This window comes from Armigeres subalbatus, chromosome 2, assembly GCF_024139115.2.
Source record: "Armigeres subalbatus isolate Guangzhou_Male chromosome 2, GZ_Asu_2, whole genome shotgun sequence".
NCBI lineage: Eukaryota > Metazoa > Arthropoda > Insecta > Diptera > Culicidae > Armigeres > Armigeres subalbatus.
The window spans coordinates 225,817,788-225,836,769 of NC_085140.1; the positions used below are offsets into that span (position 1 = coordinate 225,817,788).

The 18,982-nt window shown below is 41.8% G+C and overlaps 1 protein-coding gene and 1 long non-coding RNA gene across 4 annotated transcripts in view; one reads left to right on the forward strand and one right to left on the reverse strand.

Moving 5' to 3' along the window:
- Window positions 1-1,490: 1,490 nt before the first annotated feature.
- Window positions 1,491-2,368, reverse strand: LOC134215958 (uncharacterized). Its single transcript, XR_009980391.1, has 3 exons — window positions 2,225-2,368; window positions 1,856-2,152; window positions 1,491-1,799 (listed from the first exon to the last, which is right to left on the reverse strand). It is a non-coding gene; the product is annotated as an uncharacterized LOC134215958 (long non-coding RNA).
- A 3,014-nt stretch (window positions 2,369-5,382) lies between these two features.
- Window positions 5,383-18,982, forward strand: part of LOC134211782 (transmembrane and coiled-coil domains protein 2) — a 215,795-nt gene continuing 202,195 nt past the window's right edge. The window contains exons 1-2 of one of the 3 annotated variants that reach the window (XR_009979097.1): window positions 5,383-5,607; window positions 5,674-5,755. Coding sequence is in view for 2 of the 3 variants with exons in the window: in XM_062689003.1 (XP_062544987.1) it covers window positions 5,680-5,755 (76 nt within the window). In the remaining variant the exon portion in view is untranslated. The remainder of the gene's footprint in view (window positions 5,608-5,673; window positions 5,756-18,982) is intronic. The other 2 variants (XM_062689003.1, XM_062689002.1) reach the window with 2 other exon arrangements.

The following is an 18,982-nucleotide window of genomic DNA, read 5'->3' on the forward strand; positions in this document are numbered from 1 at the left end:
AGGGGCAAACCCCCCCTTCCCTGTCAGCATACGACCAAAGTTCCCACCGAGGTTGGCTACCCGATCTTCCCTAAGTTTGCTCGTATCCCGGCCAGCACCACGGGGAGGTAGGGATAGGAGTTGCTGGGTAAGAGGCTAAGGACCACGAGATGGGGTCTATTTTATTCCTTCAGGTACGCGAAGTACCAATGGTACGCTTTAAGGCTACCTTACACTCCGGGAAAATTTTCCGCCGGATTTTTGCCCCCGTGTATTTTAAAGGGGGCCGGGATTTTATTTTCCGTGCCCATATTCCGAAAACATCGCATATGCAAAAACACATGGGGAAAAATCCGCTGACCAAATTCGAGGTGTGAGGCTACCTTTACCCAGCATTTGCCGTGCCTCCGTTATTATAATCGGATTGAGGCATTGGGACTGTTTACGTTGTTTACGTAAGTATTATGTAATAAAAATGATTATAAAGTGCTGCAATTAGAATTTGATATGCGCGCAATCCTCAAACTGAATCCATGTTTACATACATTTTAATTTTGAAATTTTTTCTTTCTACAGATACTTTCGTTGTCTACGAATGGATTCCCGGCCACTAGTTTCTACAGGACCCTCCTCGTCGTTTCGTGATGACCATCAATAGAAAAGCAATGTCGCTAGAATTAAATATCGACAGTCAAGAAAAAATGGGTCACCTTTTCCAATCCATAGTTGATATTGATTATTCGATCAAAACGGACGAGCAGTAACACAGCCATTACCATCAATTGATTTTAATTTGATTTTTTTTTGTTTCAAATCTACTTAATTTCAATTTAATTTTTCATTTTTTTATTTGCACCTTTTAATAATTTAATTAATGTTTAAGGGTATGTTCACAAATTACGTAACGCAAAAATCCGAGTTTTTGACCCCCTCCCTCCCCCTCGTAACAAAAAGTAACATTTTTGATACCCCCTCCCTCCCCCATGTAACGCGTAACTGTGAAAATTTTACAGGCAGATTTTTTTTCCTTCTCTGAAGCATTTGGGTTTTGGTATTTTTTGAACACTGTTAGAATAGGGTCATGATCAAAAATCAAGGATATCAAGGATGCAGCTAGTAGAAACTAAAATAGAATTTGCGATTATAACCATTTACATAGTTTTGCGGAACTGTGGTGTCGAGAAATACAATATTCGCTTAGTATTTTTACGCTATATCAGCATTATCAGCATGCTTGATTTCGATAATGACTAATATACTATAACGATGAATAGCTATTACTTCAACCAGTGATTTAAAAAAAAAGACATTCAAATAAATTTTTATTCGCGTTATGCGTAACATTTGGTAGTACCCACCCCCTCCCCCACCATTTAGTGTAACAAAGTATAACGCAAGTTGGACCTCCCCCCTCCCCCTAGAAGCGTTACGTAATTTGTGAACAGACCCTAACATAGATCGTAGTTCAGCTGAATAGATCTGGATCTCAATTAAATTATATGCTACGTACATCCGAAAATCATTCTTATTCCATGTATTTAACAAAAATATTTTCTTGCTGTGATCATAAGAATTCCATTACACAGACTTATGAAATTTCATAAGGTGGCTCTATGGATTTCTATGGCGATCTTATGAAAAACAAATGTATTCATTTAGTTCAAATTCATCCAAAGTTCATCCCATTTCATAAAGCTACCTTATGATTTTCATTCCTTTTCCTTGTGGCTAAATTTCATAAGGCAAGTTAATGAACTTCGGAAGGTTTTTTACGGCAGTGTAATGCTTGGTGTTACTTGGGTTTGCCTTTCTTCATTGACCTGAAAATTAATAATCGTCAGGATTCGTTATCGTTAAAAAATTACAAATTACGTACCTGCAGCAGGATATATACATTCCGAAACCTAATCGACGATGGAACTGCTAAGAATGATGAATGGGAAAATGTCGACCAGTACCTGATGACGACTGAAAGCGGCTTTCTGTGGATGCTTGCGCATCGGTTTGTAGGATTGTCCTATAAGCCGGAATTTACCACCTGTGCACAAAGGATTGTAAGATTGTAACACAAACCTTGTTGGTGGGTAATGTGTTTAATTTACGGAATATAGTTGTTTACTCTTGCAACGGTTGGTGCTTGCTGCTTTGGTTCGGCGTTGGGTACATCAGGATACTGGAAAGAAAGACATAAATGTATAGATAATATCAAGCTGCTATACAATAATAATAAGTTTTTGATACCTACCGGATAAACACCGCATGTTTTCATAATTAGAACTGGTTTTTAAAGAGGTTTTATATGCCGAGATCTTTTTCGCGTGTTTTTACTTTTTTCTCGGTTAGCTGCAACTGACATTTCAGTCAGTTGCCAGATGGAATAAATTTATCGCCAATGTTGCCAAATTCCAAGAAGATGGGGAAATCATTTGAAAACTTCCAAACTTTTACTAGAAAAATATCACTTTCAAAATTAGAATGTTTTGTTGAGAGAAAAACTGTTAAATTAAAAGTTTTGTTGTCGCAGTAATAGTTTTACTACTCAAAACTACCAAAATTGTGCAACTTTTAAAATGACACCGTAATGTTCTCAAAAACACAATTATTTTTTTCTCTGTGTATATATAACATCATGGGTCTCCAAGACTTCTAGGGTTAAAAATGAAATGTACACGAACATTTTGAAAATTAAGCCAATAATTCTCAAGGTCGACTAGAATATGACGTCAAATACATTTAAGATTATTCAACCAACGACACCCCCAACCCCCTTCGCCAAGGCCTCGATGCAATTTTTGAACGATTCCTAAATATAAATAGAAGACTAACAAAACCGCATACATAATATAATATGGAAATAAGGAGATGTATAAAACGAAAACTATATTCAAATTTGCCCTTGAAATCACCCAAACTTCCCCATAACACCACACCACCCAAACCAAACAGCATGTTGAAGCGTCAATGAAACCCCTCTTTTTCCCCTTCCAATGTATGACACAAAACAAACGCAAACACCACCATGGCCACGAACGTACGAACCAGCAGTTAATCGTGTCGTTATCGAGTGCAATTTCTGTTGCCAACGATGAAACTTACAACTGTGTTGGTGCGAATGCTCCGATAAAGTATAATGGCAATAATCAACATCGAGTCCGCTCTAAACTTTAAGGTGAATCGCGTTGGAGCCCAATTTCAAATCTACATAGCACTTTTGAGGGCACATAACTTGAAAAGTAAACGACAGACAAAAGCAAAAAGTAGTTTTTCACTTTTGCTCACTTGCAGCATACATGAAAAAATGGTTTCCAGATGTGCTAACCGCCTAAATATTCACATTTGTGCGAGCAAAAACGCGAGGTGAGAGATAGCACGGCCATTGTGGCTGCCATTTTTGGACGCCGCCGTAACTCACCTTAAAGCGCGTGCGTTGTTCGTCGATTAGTTTTCGTGTTCAACACGTTCCACATTGCAAGCTTTGAAAAGCTTTGCTCGTTGAGTTATCGAGCGTTATCGATATTGCCGTAGCGAGGTTTCTAACCCATTGAGCGAACGTAATTTATATTATATATCATGGTAGCTGTTCAATGCTCGTAGTCCCGATTATATGGGAAAAAATGGAAAACTGCCTAAACCATTTTCCTTGTCAGCTGCGAACGCATTAATCAATCTTGATGAAATTAAATAGCATGTAATTAGAAGAGTGGCTCTGCGGAATGCAACTTGTTGTGATAAAATCAGTTAAGTCTAAGTACATGAAAATCGTGTGAGTTTTTGAGGTTGAAAAAATGCCCATACAGACACACAAACATACACACACAGACATCATCTCGATTCATCAAACTGAGTCGAATGGTATAAGAAACTTTACTAACAGATGTTCCTGTAAAAAGTTCGTTTTCAGAGTGAAATGATACACGGTTAGATGACTTTACCCATTAATGGGTACTATGTTATTGTTGATATTATTCCCACCATGAAAAATTCACCCATTTTCTTGAAAAAGTGCCACTACCCATTTTAATGAGTAGTGGCGCTTTTTAAAGAAAATGGGTGAATTTTTCACGGTGGGAATAATATCAACAATACCATAGTACCCATTAATGGGTAAATTCATCTAACAGTGTAGCCTTTCGGTTCAACGGTACAACTTTGTTGTACGAGAAAGGCAAAAATGGGTAAATTTCATACATTTTCAACAGCGAAACAAAGGGTGGAATTTACCCATTTTTTGAAGTTCAATGGGAGTACCTACACGCACAGCTGAAAGTATGCTCTTTTGGGCAGAAATACACATTTTCCCGGGAGAATGGGACTACCCACAAAAGGAGTAAAATTTGACGCATAAAAAGAATAAGTTCTACACACTTTCCTGTTTTTATGCATAAATGTTATTCATTTGTGAATAAAAGATAGTCATAATTGTGTAAAATATTTATTCCTTTTTATGTGTAGTCCCATTCTCCCACGAAAGAGAGTACTTTGAAGTCATAATTGAATACTTTATAGTCAAAAAAGCATACTTCAAAGTCTTTTGTGTGTAAACTTTTTTAGCAGTGTAGAGGCCTGAATAAAGAGAAACGCGGATAGGTATGTGCCGCCAATCGAACCGTCAAAAACAGCAGCCAATCGATGGGGAGAGGCACTTTTACGAGAAAATGGGTGAATTTTTCACGGTGGGAATAATACCAGGCTATTGACATCCTATTGTTTAGCCCATCGCCAGATCGTAGCCAGGATGTCCCGGGCTATAATTTTTTTTCATACTGCGTTTCAATGATGACAGCGGGCTATGTCTATTAATGATGATGACACCACGCTTGTCACCGGCTCGAATAATACCATCAATAACAGACTACCCATTAATGGGTAAATGCATCTAACCGTGTAACTCCCTGTTAAAATGGTTAAAATCCAACCACTGGGTTGAGTCAAATTAGTGTGTATCTTATATTTTGAACTCTTCACGGTTAGATGAATTTACCCATTAATGGGTACTATGTTATTGTTGATATTATTCCCACCGTGAAAAATTCACCCATTTTCTTGAAAAAATGGCACTACCCATTTTAATGGGTAGTGGCGCTTTTTAAGGAAAATGGGTGAATTTTTCACGGTGGGAATAATATCAACAATAACATAGTACCCATTATAGATAGTGGAATATATAGATGAGCGAAGATAAATCCTCTGTCTCCAAACGAACTGTCAAACGTGTCTCCAAACGAGCATGACGTCACGATTTCAATGGAAACGTAAAGGGCTGTGACGTCATATGCGGGTGTGCACGGGCAAAAAAATCGACACAGCCATGCTTTCGCTCATCTATAGATTCTACTATCTATAGTACCCATTAATGGGTAAAGTCATCTAACAGTGTTGATTTATTTTTTCTTCGGTGTATGGTTTCTGACAGAAATGACAGAATAGAAAAATAGCTTTTTGGATTATTTTTATTATACATATTTTGGACTTCTGAATATCTGATTGTTCCGATTGTTCTCGTTCTGCCTGAAGTCTGTAAACTCTGTAAACTAGATTAGAGAATGGGAGAACAATAATTATGAAGACTTAATTCAAAATTTATCTTCATATTCAAAATAGTTGAATTGTTATTTTGTTCAAAAACAGGTAGGAAATATATCAATATAGGCAATTTAAATTTCTGTTCAACCAGTACTAATGTTTTTTTTCTAGATCTTCATGGAAACTTTAAAAGTTTTAACAAAATCACAATCTGCTGAAAATAAACATTCCAGCAGGGATAATTCTCCTAACCGTAAGTATTTATTGTCTAACCTTACCAGTGATACTGTATATCCCTATATGTTGCTATTCTTAGCTATATACGCTATCTCAAATTACGGAGATTACTTCAAATTAGGCGTGTCCTTTAATGAACAAGGGCTATTTCGTCACCTCTTAAACTCTTAAGCGGTACTTACCCATATTCTTAAGCATGGTTTAAGGCTTGAGCGGAGGTTGAAAAACTATCCTAAGACTTCACTCCAATATTGGGAAGGAAGCCTGGCACATTACAAACTTTTTTCAGAACATATTTGAATTCACTACTACGAGTTTGCAAGGAGGTTGGGTCTTGCGTTTTAGATAATATTCGGAGATGAAGAATATTAAGCTTTGAATCTCAACTGTTAGGTATAATAAGGAATCTACTATTTATGGCGTGCTAGGGAAATGCATGTCTAAGATTCAAATTTAGAATGAATGCCTCTTACAATTTGAATTACTGCTGATTTAACTCAAGACATATTACAAAATTAACTAAACAAATTTTGTTTAGTAAGAGATAAATCAGCAATGATTAAAATTGTTCGGTGCATTTATTTAGAAGTGATTCAGTTTGATTGAAAAGTTTCGAACACTATTTTAGTTTGTTGAATCTGCAGCAGAATAGAAGAAACTTGCTGATTTTTCCAGCAGTATTCCATTTAAATATGTTTGAAAAAAGTCAAAGGTGCAGCCTAGGGATCCTATAATGAGAGATATGCGAAAGCGGCCATTGAGAACTGTCAAAACGTGAGCCAAATGAACGTTGTTATTTTTGCAGATTGAGAGGTATTGAGATTGTTATGAAATAGATTTTAAGAAAAGTTTCATCGAATATAAACAATTAGGGAGTGAATGCTTATCTAATCTTCCGGTCGAATGCATCTTATAGTGCATATACTCCTGTATAACACGATTGTGATGCATCTTACTTGATACTTGATGGGCTCTTCGATGAACCTACGCCGAATGGACTATCCTTCTCCACTGGACTCGATCCTGGGCCAATAGCTTCCAGTCGCCCTGAACATTGAGCGCCCTCAGGTCCTCTTCAACTGCAAAAAGCCATCGTGTACGCGGCCTTCCACGAAGTCTGCAGCCTTTTCCGGGTTCTCTACTAAATATTATCTTCGTTTGACGTTCTTCCGGCATACGAACAACGTGACCAGCCCACCGTAGTCTGCCGTGTTGTATAAGCTTGATAATATCCAGCCCTTTATACACCTGGTACAATTCGTGATTCATGCGACGCCGCCAGATCAGTGTTCGGAAATGTACAGTAAAACACTGTGATTATGCGAATGTTTACATTTTATCCGGTTAAATTTCACGCACCGCACAAACCGAAACAGTTTTCCAAAAAAAATGTACGCCTCATTGTGACATTTTTTTTACCGATGAGGCAAACTGTTCGTATGCTCCTGCCTGCTGCTGCGTGAGAGTCGAGCCGTCGGTGCAGTTAGCAGATTTCTTGTTTCGGTTCGTGCGCAGCGCAAACAGAACAGAATCGAGTTTAATTGCCTGTGGCGCAAAGCCTAGAAAGAATGCTAGCCGTTGGTACTAATTCATTAGTTCTAGTCTCTAAAATGAGCAAGGAGTAAAGAAATAATCATTTACCACTAAAAACGGTCATACGTCGTGAAATGAGCGTACAGAAACATTAATTGTGGGGAGAGAAAATAATAAAATCATGTGCTGACTGTCGTCTGCTTGGTCGTGGCTGCTGCTGCGGCTGCCGTGGTTTTGTTTTTCTCTTACTTTGTGGCAGATTGAATGATAAAAAGAAATGTCAACCGTTCCCGTCCCTGCGCCAGATACCGTTCTCCTGTTTACCGCCGAGTATTGTCCGCAGCACCTTACGCTCAACCCGAGGCTCAAACACTCCGAAAGCTCTCCGATCAGCCTCTTTTAACGTCCATGTCTCATGGCCGTATAAAGCCACCGGAAGAATCAGAGTAGTATACAGCGCGAGTTTTGTTTTTGTTTGCAGACTACGGGTCTTAAGCTGATTACGAAGTCCGTAATAAGCCCTTACGCCTTTTCACCTCGCGGGTAACTGTTGAAGATACGCATCATAGTAGCTTGCAATAAAATATTCAATCATCTATCTATCTGTATAAATGTCAGACAAATAAATTTCATTCCATTGTTCTCCATCTCCATCTACACGCATTTTTCCCTTAACTCTAAGAGGTTGTGGACCCAGCTAGAGCTAGGAGTAATAAGTTTTTTAAGGTGAATCTCGCTAGAAAACCGAAGCGAAATGGAGTCAAAACTCGGTATTGAAAAACTCACGAACGAAAACTACTCTCAGTGGTCATTTGAAGCAGAAATGTTATTGGTACGTGAAGACTTGTGGAAGTACGTCGTTGATGCAGCTCCAAACCCGGTCACTAATGGATGGACTACAGGGGACGAGAGACTCGAGCGACGATTGCTTTACTGGTGGAAAAACGTCAACATCCGCTTATTCGAGATGCCACAACTGCAAAGGAAACCTGGAGTCGGTTGAAAGAACAGCACCAGAAGACAACAATATGTTCACGAATATCACTCATCTGCCAAGTCTGTGATAAGAAGCTTGTAGAAGGTGGAGATCTTGAAGCACACATTTACGAGCTGGAGGAGCTATTCTCAAGACTCCAAGGTGCAGGTAAAGATTTGGGAGAAGATGTTCAAGTGGCGATTCTACTGCGAAGTCTTCCGCTGTCTTTCGTGAGCATTCGGACGGCGCTGCTGGTTTTGAAGGACAACGACAACGATGAAGATGAATTTCGTCAAAGGAAAAGTTCTGGATTACGCTAGAAAACTACACGAGGCAGATTCCGTCGTCGGTGAAACTGCTCTCAAGGTAGAAGCTGTCAGCACACATGGCATAGGCGTTTAGGTCACCGAGAAGCAAGCGTTATTCAACAGATCATCAGTAAGGATTTGGCGAGTGGAATTCAAGTACATGATTGTGGCATACATGAAGTGTGCGAACCTTGCCTGGAAGGAAAACAAACGCGGAAGCCGTTTCCGAAGTCCACTGAGAAGAAATCAACAAAGGTATTGGACCTGATTCACACGGATGTTTGCGGCCCAACAATTGTCTTCGTTAAGTGGATTCAAATATTTTGTTACAATGATAGACGACCATAGCCGTTTCTGTGTACTATATTTTTTGAAAAAGAAGTCCGATGTACCAGAAAAGATTCAAGAATACGTTGAAATGGTTAAGACGCAACATGGTCGAGTTCCAAGGGCCATTCGATCGGATAATGGTGGAGAGTATACAAGTTCAGCTCTACAAAGGTTTTATCAACAGAATGGGATTCTAGCGCAGTACACTACAAGTTTTTCGCCACAATCCAATGGTGTTGCTAAACGAAAAAACAGATACCTTTCTGAGATGACAAGATGCTTGCTCATGGATGCGAAACTGAACAATCGGTTTTGGGCAGAAGCTATGAATACGGCAGTATATCTTCAAAACGTTCTTCCGTCGTCATCTGTTGGCACCACTCCTCATGGAATATGGTACGAACGAAAGCCTGACATGAAGCATCTGCGCGTATTTGGATCTCAAGCTTATGTCCATGTCCCGAAATAACGGCGTAAGAAACTCAACCCTGTCTCCCACAAAATGACTTTTGTTGGATATTCCTTGGATCATAAGTCGAAGAGCTCGTCACGGCACTGCGGCGACAGTGTGAAGTGGAGACGCCCACCGCAGCCGTTCGGCTACGGAAAGGTCCGGCAGGGACGCAGGTAGCATTGGTTCGGCTATCTGCAGCGGACGCATCCAAGGTAGTCAAGTTAGGGAGCGTCAAGGTGGGATGGTCGGTGTGCCCTGTGGGCATATACGAGCAACCCGAAGTTTGCTTCAAGTGCCTGGAACCGGGGCACAAGCAATCGGACTGCAAAGGCCCTGACAGAAGCAATCTCTGCCGACGCTGCGGATTGGAGGGACATAAGGCACAATGCTGCACGAACCCTCCCAATTATTTGATTTGTTCCAGCAAAGCTGTGAACAGCAAGCACCCCAGAGGAAACGGCGGAACACGTGTTGTTCGTGTGCTCACGTTTTCGCGCAATGCATGACCACATGCTTGCCACATGTGGTCTGGACACTACCCCGAACAACCTAGTTCGGAGGATGTGTAAAGATGAAGTTGGCTGAAGCGCCGTTTTATCGGCTATCGCTCAAATCGTCTCGGAGCTACACAGAAGGTGGCGCGTGGACTCAAGAATGGCTAGTTCAGGCGCAAATAAAAGGTGGTCCAAGGGATCGGAGTCGGCTTCATGGGTCATACCGGTGGTCGAGGACGGAAAGGGGTCCTCGTCTAGGCTGGGGCAGGCGTAGGCACCGCGTCGGCAAGTCCCTCTGTGTGCTGGCGAATAGGCCCTATCGCAGAAAGGTCAATTTGGGGTGCACGCGGCATCATCATTCTTGATACCAGTCGTGCAGAGGGAAGCAGGCGCGAAGTCGACCCTTTCCACCTTCCGAGGACATAGGGCGTGGTAAGGCCATCTGGAAAGCCGGCAACGCGCTGGCACGATACCGTGGTGTTCTTCTAAAAAAGCGAGTTACGATGTTTGGTGCTGCAAGGACACGCTGCTAACCTCGAGGGTGCGTTGTGCACTGGCCCCTCTTTGAAGCATTACTTTCCGGTTGTACCGAAGGGACTATGGGCTTGGCGGCAATGGAAACGGTTTAGCGGGTCGGGGATGTAGTCCTGCCTCCCTCGGTGATCCCTAAACCCGCACTTCCTGGTCAACCCAGGATGTCTGTTGAGCAGATTCCCCTCCATTGCTCAGGAAGAAAAAAAATATATATAGAAGATAGAATAGAAAAAGATAGAAGATAAGATGCAAATTGTACGAAAACTAAAAACGAAAACAGACGACGCAGAGGATGGTGCAAGTAGGAGGTCAAGACTGAGCAGCCGAGCCAGTCGCGAGAAAGTACGCTCATGGCTTAGTGGTCAGGAAGTAGGCGCATCAAAACAATTTGTAATAGCGCCATCCAGCAGCATGCCAGCAGTGGTCGTATTCGCAGAGGCAGCCCAACCGTCAGCGTCTTCAGCATTAGTTCCCAGTGCGACGTCAACAACGAACGCCCCAGACGTTGCAACAACAAATATTGGTAACGTTCCTTCAACAGTCGCTACCGGTCCAGCATCGACTTCCACACCGAACTCTGCGGAGCCCAAGTAACATTTCAAGTTTTATTCCGCTCTAGAAATGGTTTTCAAGATCGAATTACAAGAACTGACAATAAAACCCATTACTACAGGATTACCTTCTGATGACCACTATAAGAGTAAGATATGTCCAAGTGGCCCTCTCTAGATTACCACTATAAACCTCTTATAAGAGTATATAAAAATCCGTTTTAAGCCGCCCGCAAAAAAGGGAATTTGGCTGCGGCAGCAGCAGCAAACAAATAATAACAAACTAAAGTGTTGATGAAAATCATGATGAGGATGACTACAAAATAATACTTTTTTAAGTTTTTTCACCAATGTACTTTCATGGAAACGAGGTGCGCGCTCGATTTCATGGTGAAAGCTAGTGCAAAAATGAGATTAAGCACTACGCGCCCGCAAAATAATATAGTTTTGGGCAATGAATTTAAAATTATTATTATATCAATAACGTGAATCTTCACTAAACTAATTGATATTACACCCAGATATGTTTGTTTTTTATATCCTTTACCAAAAACGTGTCTTTTTGCGGCGAAAACACCGTCTAATCATAAATTCCAGTGATAAATTTCACTGCCTTGAGGATGGTTCTCCATTTCCAATATGGCCATCATAGATTTCGATCAGAAAAATGTTGCTCCTATTAAACACCGTTATAAACCCTTTGTAATGTAAATATTCTTATTGGGGTTATTCATTTGACCACATTACGACCCAAAATTATGGCTTTGATCAAGCTTTAAAAATTAGACTTATTATGCTCTTCGTTACAACCGTAGAGCTGCTAACAAGACCAGTCGGCATTTGACGTTTGAAGCTTTTCGAACAGGTTTATTAGAGGTTTATTGATAGCAATAAGATCGCCAATAAATCTGAGCAACTAGCCATGGTGACTGCTGTCATAAATCCGCTATAAGAATTAAATAAATCTAACAAGCATGAGAATTGTTACTTGGGAGGCTACTATAATGGCGCTCTGTGGGGCGGAGACTAATGTTCCTGGTAAATACGTATCATGCACCGAAATATCGATTAACCAACCACCGGTGAGTACTCCTTTGTTACCCAGATGTGATTCACCGCGTGGAGTTTCGGTTGGTCTCAGCTCTGCCCCAGTAGGGAATAGCGGAAGTGTTCCTTCAATTGTCACGAGCTTCCCCCCCAAATCGTCTCTTGCGTTCCCTACGAACTCAATCGTCAAAAGTTCATCGTTGAGCGGTTTCAGCTACACACCAGTTGTGTGTAATAATGGGTCCATTACACCTTATACCGGCAATGCACCAACAGGACTTGATAGTTTAGTTACAAGCAGTGTATCCACTGGCTTTACTAATGAGGTAATTATAAGCAGTGTACCGCATCGTGCCATTAAAAAATCCGTACACACTGGCGTGGCAGTATCGGCGCTAAGTAGGCTATATGATAATGTGTCTCTTATGGACAATACGGGGGTGGTTACATCCATACCAATAAGTTCAACAAACTTAGTTTTGGCGCCAACAACAACACGTGCGGTCGAAACATACCCGGTTTCGTCTCAAAACTCTGCGATGTACAAAGCTGTGCTAAGTTCCGACTGTAGCTCCACTTGGATAAACAACAAAATCATCAGTACGGGTGTCAGTGGTGTGCGTCAACAAGGCTGCAACCCAGTTCCATGTTCAGCAGGAGTAGTAACGATGCCCTTCAGCAACTACGGCATGTCAACGAATTCGAACGCCCCGAATCAAACTACACACAGTATTGCACCCGTCCAGATGCAAGGGAATGCTTTCCAACCAACATCCTGTTCTGCATACTTCGGTAACTCTGCAGCTAGTCAGTTTCAACAGCATCAACATCAGCCACAGGAACAACAGTTTCAACAGTCAAGTGAACATCGTGGCCCCTCGAGTGAACAGCTAGCGGCAAGACAAGTTATGCCACGCGAGCTTCCAATGTTTTCCGGGGATCCACAAGAGTGGCCTTTGTTTTACAGTTCGTTCCGTAATTCTACAGAGGCATGTGGATTTAGCGATGCGGAGAACCTGGCAAGACTTCAACGGTGCCTCCAAGGAAATGCCCTAGAGGCAGTGAGAAGCAGACTGCTGATGCCACAATCGGTGCCATACGTCATCAACGTGTTGCAGAGGTTGTACGGTCGGCCAGATATTCTTATCCATTCACTTTTGCGAAAACTCAGAGCGGTTCCGTCTCCGAAGGCCGAGAACCTGCATTCTCAAATCACATTTGGTTTGGCTGTGCAAAACGTCGTAGATCATATGTCCATCGCCAACTTAACAGATCATTTAGAGAATCCGACATTGCTTTACGAGCTAGTGGAGAAACTTCCTCCACAACTAAAAATGCAGTGGTCCTACTTCAAAAACAGATGGTCGCATGCTAATCTAGCAACGTTCAGCGCATTCATGTCCGAATTGGTGGTGATGGCTTCGGACGTCACACTTCCGATTGACGCCAAATTCGGTCACGCGGGGAAGGACAAGCCAAAATTGTTCACTCATTCGGAAGATACTCAGCCGATACTTCTCTCGATTGCTGAGAAAAACGAAGCAGACTCAGTAAACAAAACATGTTTATACTGCGCGGAAATTAACCACAAAATAGCAAACTGCGCAGAATTCAAAGAACTAGAGATCGATGATAGGTGGAAAGTGATCAAGCAAAGAAACCTATGTAGGAGCTGTCTGATACCTCATCGCAAGTGGCCATGCCGAGCAAGGAAAGAATGTGGCGTAGATGGGTGTGAAATTTACCATCATAAACTGTTGCACACCGCTCGATTTTCTTCGCTGGAGAACCCGAAAACAACCTGTGGCGCAAAATCGAAAGCTGTTGTCCATCAAAACATGCACAGTTCTATGAAATATTCTCTATTTCGTTACTTGCCGGTGACGATTCACGGAAATAACCAACAAATCCAAACATACGCCTTCTTGGATGATGGATCTTCTTCCACTCTGTTAGAATCTAGCATTGCATCGTCGTTAGGTATCAAAGGGCCAACGGATTGCCTCTCACTTACTTGGACAGGTAATATATCAAGAGAGGAAAAGGAATCCCAACGCATCAGTGTAGTAATCTGTGGCGAAGGAAAAGAATTCATTCTCCACAACGTGCGCACTGTACGAAAGCTTCGATTACCGACTCAAACGATGGAATACGATGAATTACAACGTTCTTATCAGCACCTGAAGGGCCTGCCTGTTCGCAGCTATACGAACGCTTCCCCGGGAATAATTATTGGAATAGAGCACGTCAAGTTATTAACTTCATTACGAGTTAGAGAAGGTAGAGACAACGAACCAGTGGCATCCAAAACACGCCTCGGATGGTGTATCTACGGGAAGAGCTTGGACAACGAATCAACTATGGAGCAACTGAGCCTCCATTTGGACGGTGAGAACGGCAATCGTGAACTACATCTTTGGATGAAGCAGTTCTTCGCCGTTGAAGAGTCTACCGTGACTATCAAACCAGAAGCCGAAGAAGACAAGCGTGCACGGCTAATCATGCAGGCGACAACTCGACGGGTGAATGAGGCTTACGAAACGGGACTCTTGTGGAAGTACGACCACGTCTGCTTCCCTGATAGTTACCCTATGGCACTACGACGGCTGAAAGCGCTAGAGAAAAAGTTGAATAAGAATCCAGCCCTTGAATCAAAGGTTAAGCAGCAGATATCTGAGTATGAGAGCAAAGGATACGCCCATCGCATTACACCGGATGAGATTGAATCTACAAACCCGGAGAAAGTGTGGTACCTGCCTTTAGGTATTGTGAAAAACCATAAGAAACCTTCAAAGTTGCGGCTGATTTGGGACGCTAAAGCTCGCGTGGATGGAGTGTCATTTAATGACATGCTATTAAAAGGACCGGATCTCCTGGTGGCGTTGATGGCAGTATTATTACGCTTCAGGCAGAGAAACATTGCCATTGTAGGAGATATAAAGGAGATGTTTCATCAGATCCACATCCGCAACGAAGATAAACAATCGCAGCGTTTCATTTTTCGTGATAACCCAGAATCGAAGCCCGAAATCTACATCATGGATGTCGCTACATTCGGGGCCACCTGCTCACCTAGTCTGGCGCAGTTTGTTAAAAACATTAACGCCAGGGAGTTCGCAGAGAGCTATCCCAGAGCCGCTAGTGCAATCATACACAACCACTACGTGGACGACTTTCTAGATAGTGTAGATACGGAAGAGGAAGCCGTGACGTTGGTACATGAGGTAAAACACATACACTCCCACGCAGGGTTTGAGATCCGAAATTTTAGCTCCAACTCTACAAGAGTACTGAACATCATTGGAGAATGCGAAGCGCTACAACAAGTTTCCATGAACCTAGAAAAAACTTTAGATCTGGAACGGGTATTGGGCCTGATTTGGCAGCCCAAAGAGGACATCTTCACCTTTGATTTAAACGGTCTTAATGAAGAGATTAAAACGTTGGTCACTAGGTCAACTACCCCAACTAAACGCCAAGTCCTACGAACAGTTATGTCCCTGTTTGACCCTATAGGCTTAATATCTCTTTTCGTCGTGCATGGGAAAAGCCTGATGCAGCAGATATGGAAATCCGGAACTGCGTGGGACGACCCTATCGCAGTTGAACTGCATAACAAGTGGAAGTGCTGGTGTGAGTATATGCTGCGCTTGAATGAGGTAGCAGTTCCACGCTGTTTTTTCAAAGGAGTAAAAGGTGCTACGCTCCAATATGTTGAGGCACACTTGTTTGTAGATGCGAGTGAAGAGGCTAGTGCAGCAGTTCTCTATTTTCGCCTCATCGATAACAGCACACCACGGTGTGCATTGGTAGCAGCAAAAACGAAAGTCGCGCCGTTAAAACCACTTTCTATACCTCGGCTGGAGCTACAAGCGGCGATGATCGGAACCAGATTACTTGATTCTGTTTTGAGCTCATTAGATTTCCAGGTTAAAAAGCGCTTTCTGTGGTCGGACTCATCAACTGTACTCTCTTGGTTGCGATCCGACAGTAGAAGATATCATCAATTTTCGTGTGGGAGAGATTCGTGTGGGAGAGATTCTCACTTCTACTAGCGTGGATGAATGGCACTACGTGCCATCAAAACTAAATGCTGCTGACAAGGCTACGAAATGGAAAGATGGGCCAAGTTTCGACCCAAGAAACATCTGGTATAGCGCACCTGAATTTCTATATAAGCCAACAGAACAATGGCTCAAGGAACCGACCCAGAAACAAATGGATACCGAAATAGAATTACGTGCGGTTTTTCTGTTCCATCGCATAATGCCGAAACCTTTGATCGACGTCTCCAGATTCTCTAACTGGCATCGACTCCTGAGAACAGCAGCCTATGTCTTACGCGCAGTGCGTTTGTTCAAAGGAGAAAGGGGGTCTAAATCGGATTACTTGTCGCAAAAGGAACTACATGCTGCTGAATGTTTGATGTGGCGGCAGATACAATCCGAAAGTTATCCTGATGAATCTACAATATTGCAGAATAATCAGAAAAATCCTAACAGCGCTGTTCTAATTCCGAAATGTAGCCCGCTACATGGGCTGTCACCATTCATTGACAAAACCGGTGTCATAAGGATGAACAGCAGGATCATCGCGGCGCGAACCGTTTCAGCTGATACAAAGTACCCAATACTATTACCGAAAAATAATCCTACAACCCACCTGCTCGTCGAGAACTATCATCGGCTGTTCCTACACGCTAATGGAGAAACAGTTTGTAACGAGATGCGTCAAAAGTTTCATATACCTGGATTAAGGAACCTTATACGTCGGGTGTCAAAGCAATGCTGGAACTGCCGCGTTAGAAAGGCTACACCACAATCACCAATGATGGCACCCCTTCCAGAAGTGAGAGTTACAGGATTCGTACGCCCATTCACCCACACCGGAGTGGACTACTTCGGGCCGATACAGGTAAAGCAAGGACGGTGTTTAGTAAAACGATGGGTGACGTTATTCACGTGCCTCACGGTACGCGCGATACATGTGGAATTGGCTCACAATCTCTCTACACAATCATGCATTATGGCGATAAGACGATTTGTGGCACGACGAGGCTCCCCCAAGTCATTCTATAGTGACAATGGGACAAATTTTGTGGGAGCCAGCAACATATTAGCAAAACAGATCAAAGACATCAACGAGGAGTGTGCAGTAACCTTTACTAACTCTGCGACCAGCTGGGAGTTCAATCCACCATCGGCGCCCCACATGGGTCATGGGATCATGGGAGCGCATGGTACGCTCTATAAAAACAGCTATGTCGGCCATTGCGAATCATCAGCATCATCCAAGCGACGAAGTCTTGCAAACGGTAGCTACGGAGGCGGAAGCGATTGTTAATTCTGGACCATTAACGTATGTCCCATTGGACTCAGCAGAACAAGAGGCTTTAACGCCAAACCATTTCCTGCTGTTTGGTACCAGGGGCATAGTTCAACCAGCAACTTCGGTTACTTCAGTAGGAAACAGTTTGAGGGATAGTTGGCGCCTTGCGCACTACTTGGTGGATCAATTCTGGGGTAGGTGGATACGAGAGTACCTACCCACCATAACTAGACGCACTAAGTGGTTCGATCAAGTTAAGCCGCTAGAGGTAGGAGATCTAGTGCTGGTCGTCGAGGAGAACAAACGCAACGGTTGGCTGAGAGGACGAATAGTAGAAGTGACCAAGGCATCGGATGGTCAAGTTCGGAGAACAATCGTGCAAACAAAGAATGGCTTCCTAAATCGACCTGCGGTAAAGATAGCTCCACTGGACCTTCGGACATCTGGTCGGTCCAGAACTACACGGGCGGGAGGATGAACGAACCCACTGGGCATATACGTGAGTGAGTTCAGTACCGCCCCTAGCTGTCAACGTCAGGTGATCTTTGGCAGGATAAAACGATACCAGAACCTGAACGGAAAACAAAAATACACAGATAGTCACGTGCATTCGAGATATTTTCCAATATAATATTAAAACGTAGTGAATTCGACAACTAAACTTATCTGCTACTTAACTTAGGCCTAGTTTATGCTTATTGTTAATGAAAAGAAAGGTAAAATGAACTCACATGCAATTGTTCTGAATTATTAAATACTTAACCCTAAATTTGCTATAGGTGCCTAAGAACATAGTACGGTTGAGTGATTAGTAAGCTAAATTAAAAAAGAACGCTATTGAATTTCTACAAGTAAGTGCTGATCATAATGAACTTAAAGCTAATGAATAAATACTTAACATTAATGGGTCTACCACACATAGGTCACATAAGAAGAACATTGAAGAACTAGTTTCGGAGAGGAAAAAAGTGAGAAGAAAACGAATATGTGAGTGAAATATTGTTCTTACAGACACACACCTAAACTAACTTATCAATATATTGCAGTTTTGAAGCTGTCTATCACCGGCTATCGGAACTCATATTCTTCATTCATACCTCCGAAACAACTATTTCATCGAAAAAATTGAGTTTTGATTTTCAAAGCATTCCAATTTCGTCATAATGTGTTTCCTCGTAAAGAGAAGAAGAAAATGAATATAAATTAGCAAAAATTGGGCTGTCTACCTATTCTTGTGTGATAGTGTGTGAAATATATATATATATATATATATATATATATATATATATATATATATATATATATATATATATATATATATATATATATATATGTATACAGCGATTCCACGGGAAAAGAATAGAGTTGAAAAAAAAGTTGTCCAATTTTGCTCAAAATCGCTTGGTATGTTCTTCATCGAAAATAATTAGACCCGTATTTTTTTATTTTTTTGTTAGGGTGACCATGTTAGATATAGGGTTACCAGAAAAATCGCTATTTTTCGAAATTTTTTATTTTAAAAAAAATCATAACTTTTGAACCACTGGATCGATTTGCAATATTTTTTTATGGATAGAAAGCTTATTACTTCTAGTTCTTACTAAAATTTTTGGTTTGGTGTATTGGTGTACTCAAATTTGCTAAAATGGTCAAAATATTCGTTTTTTAAGATTTTTTAAATGTTGGAC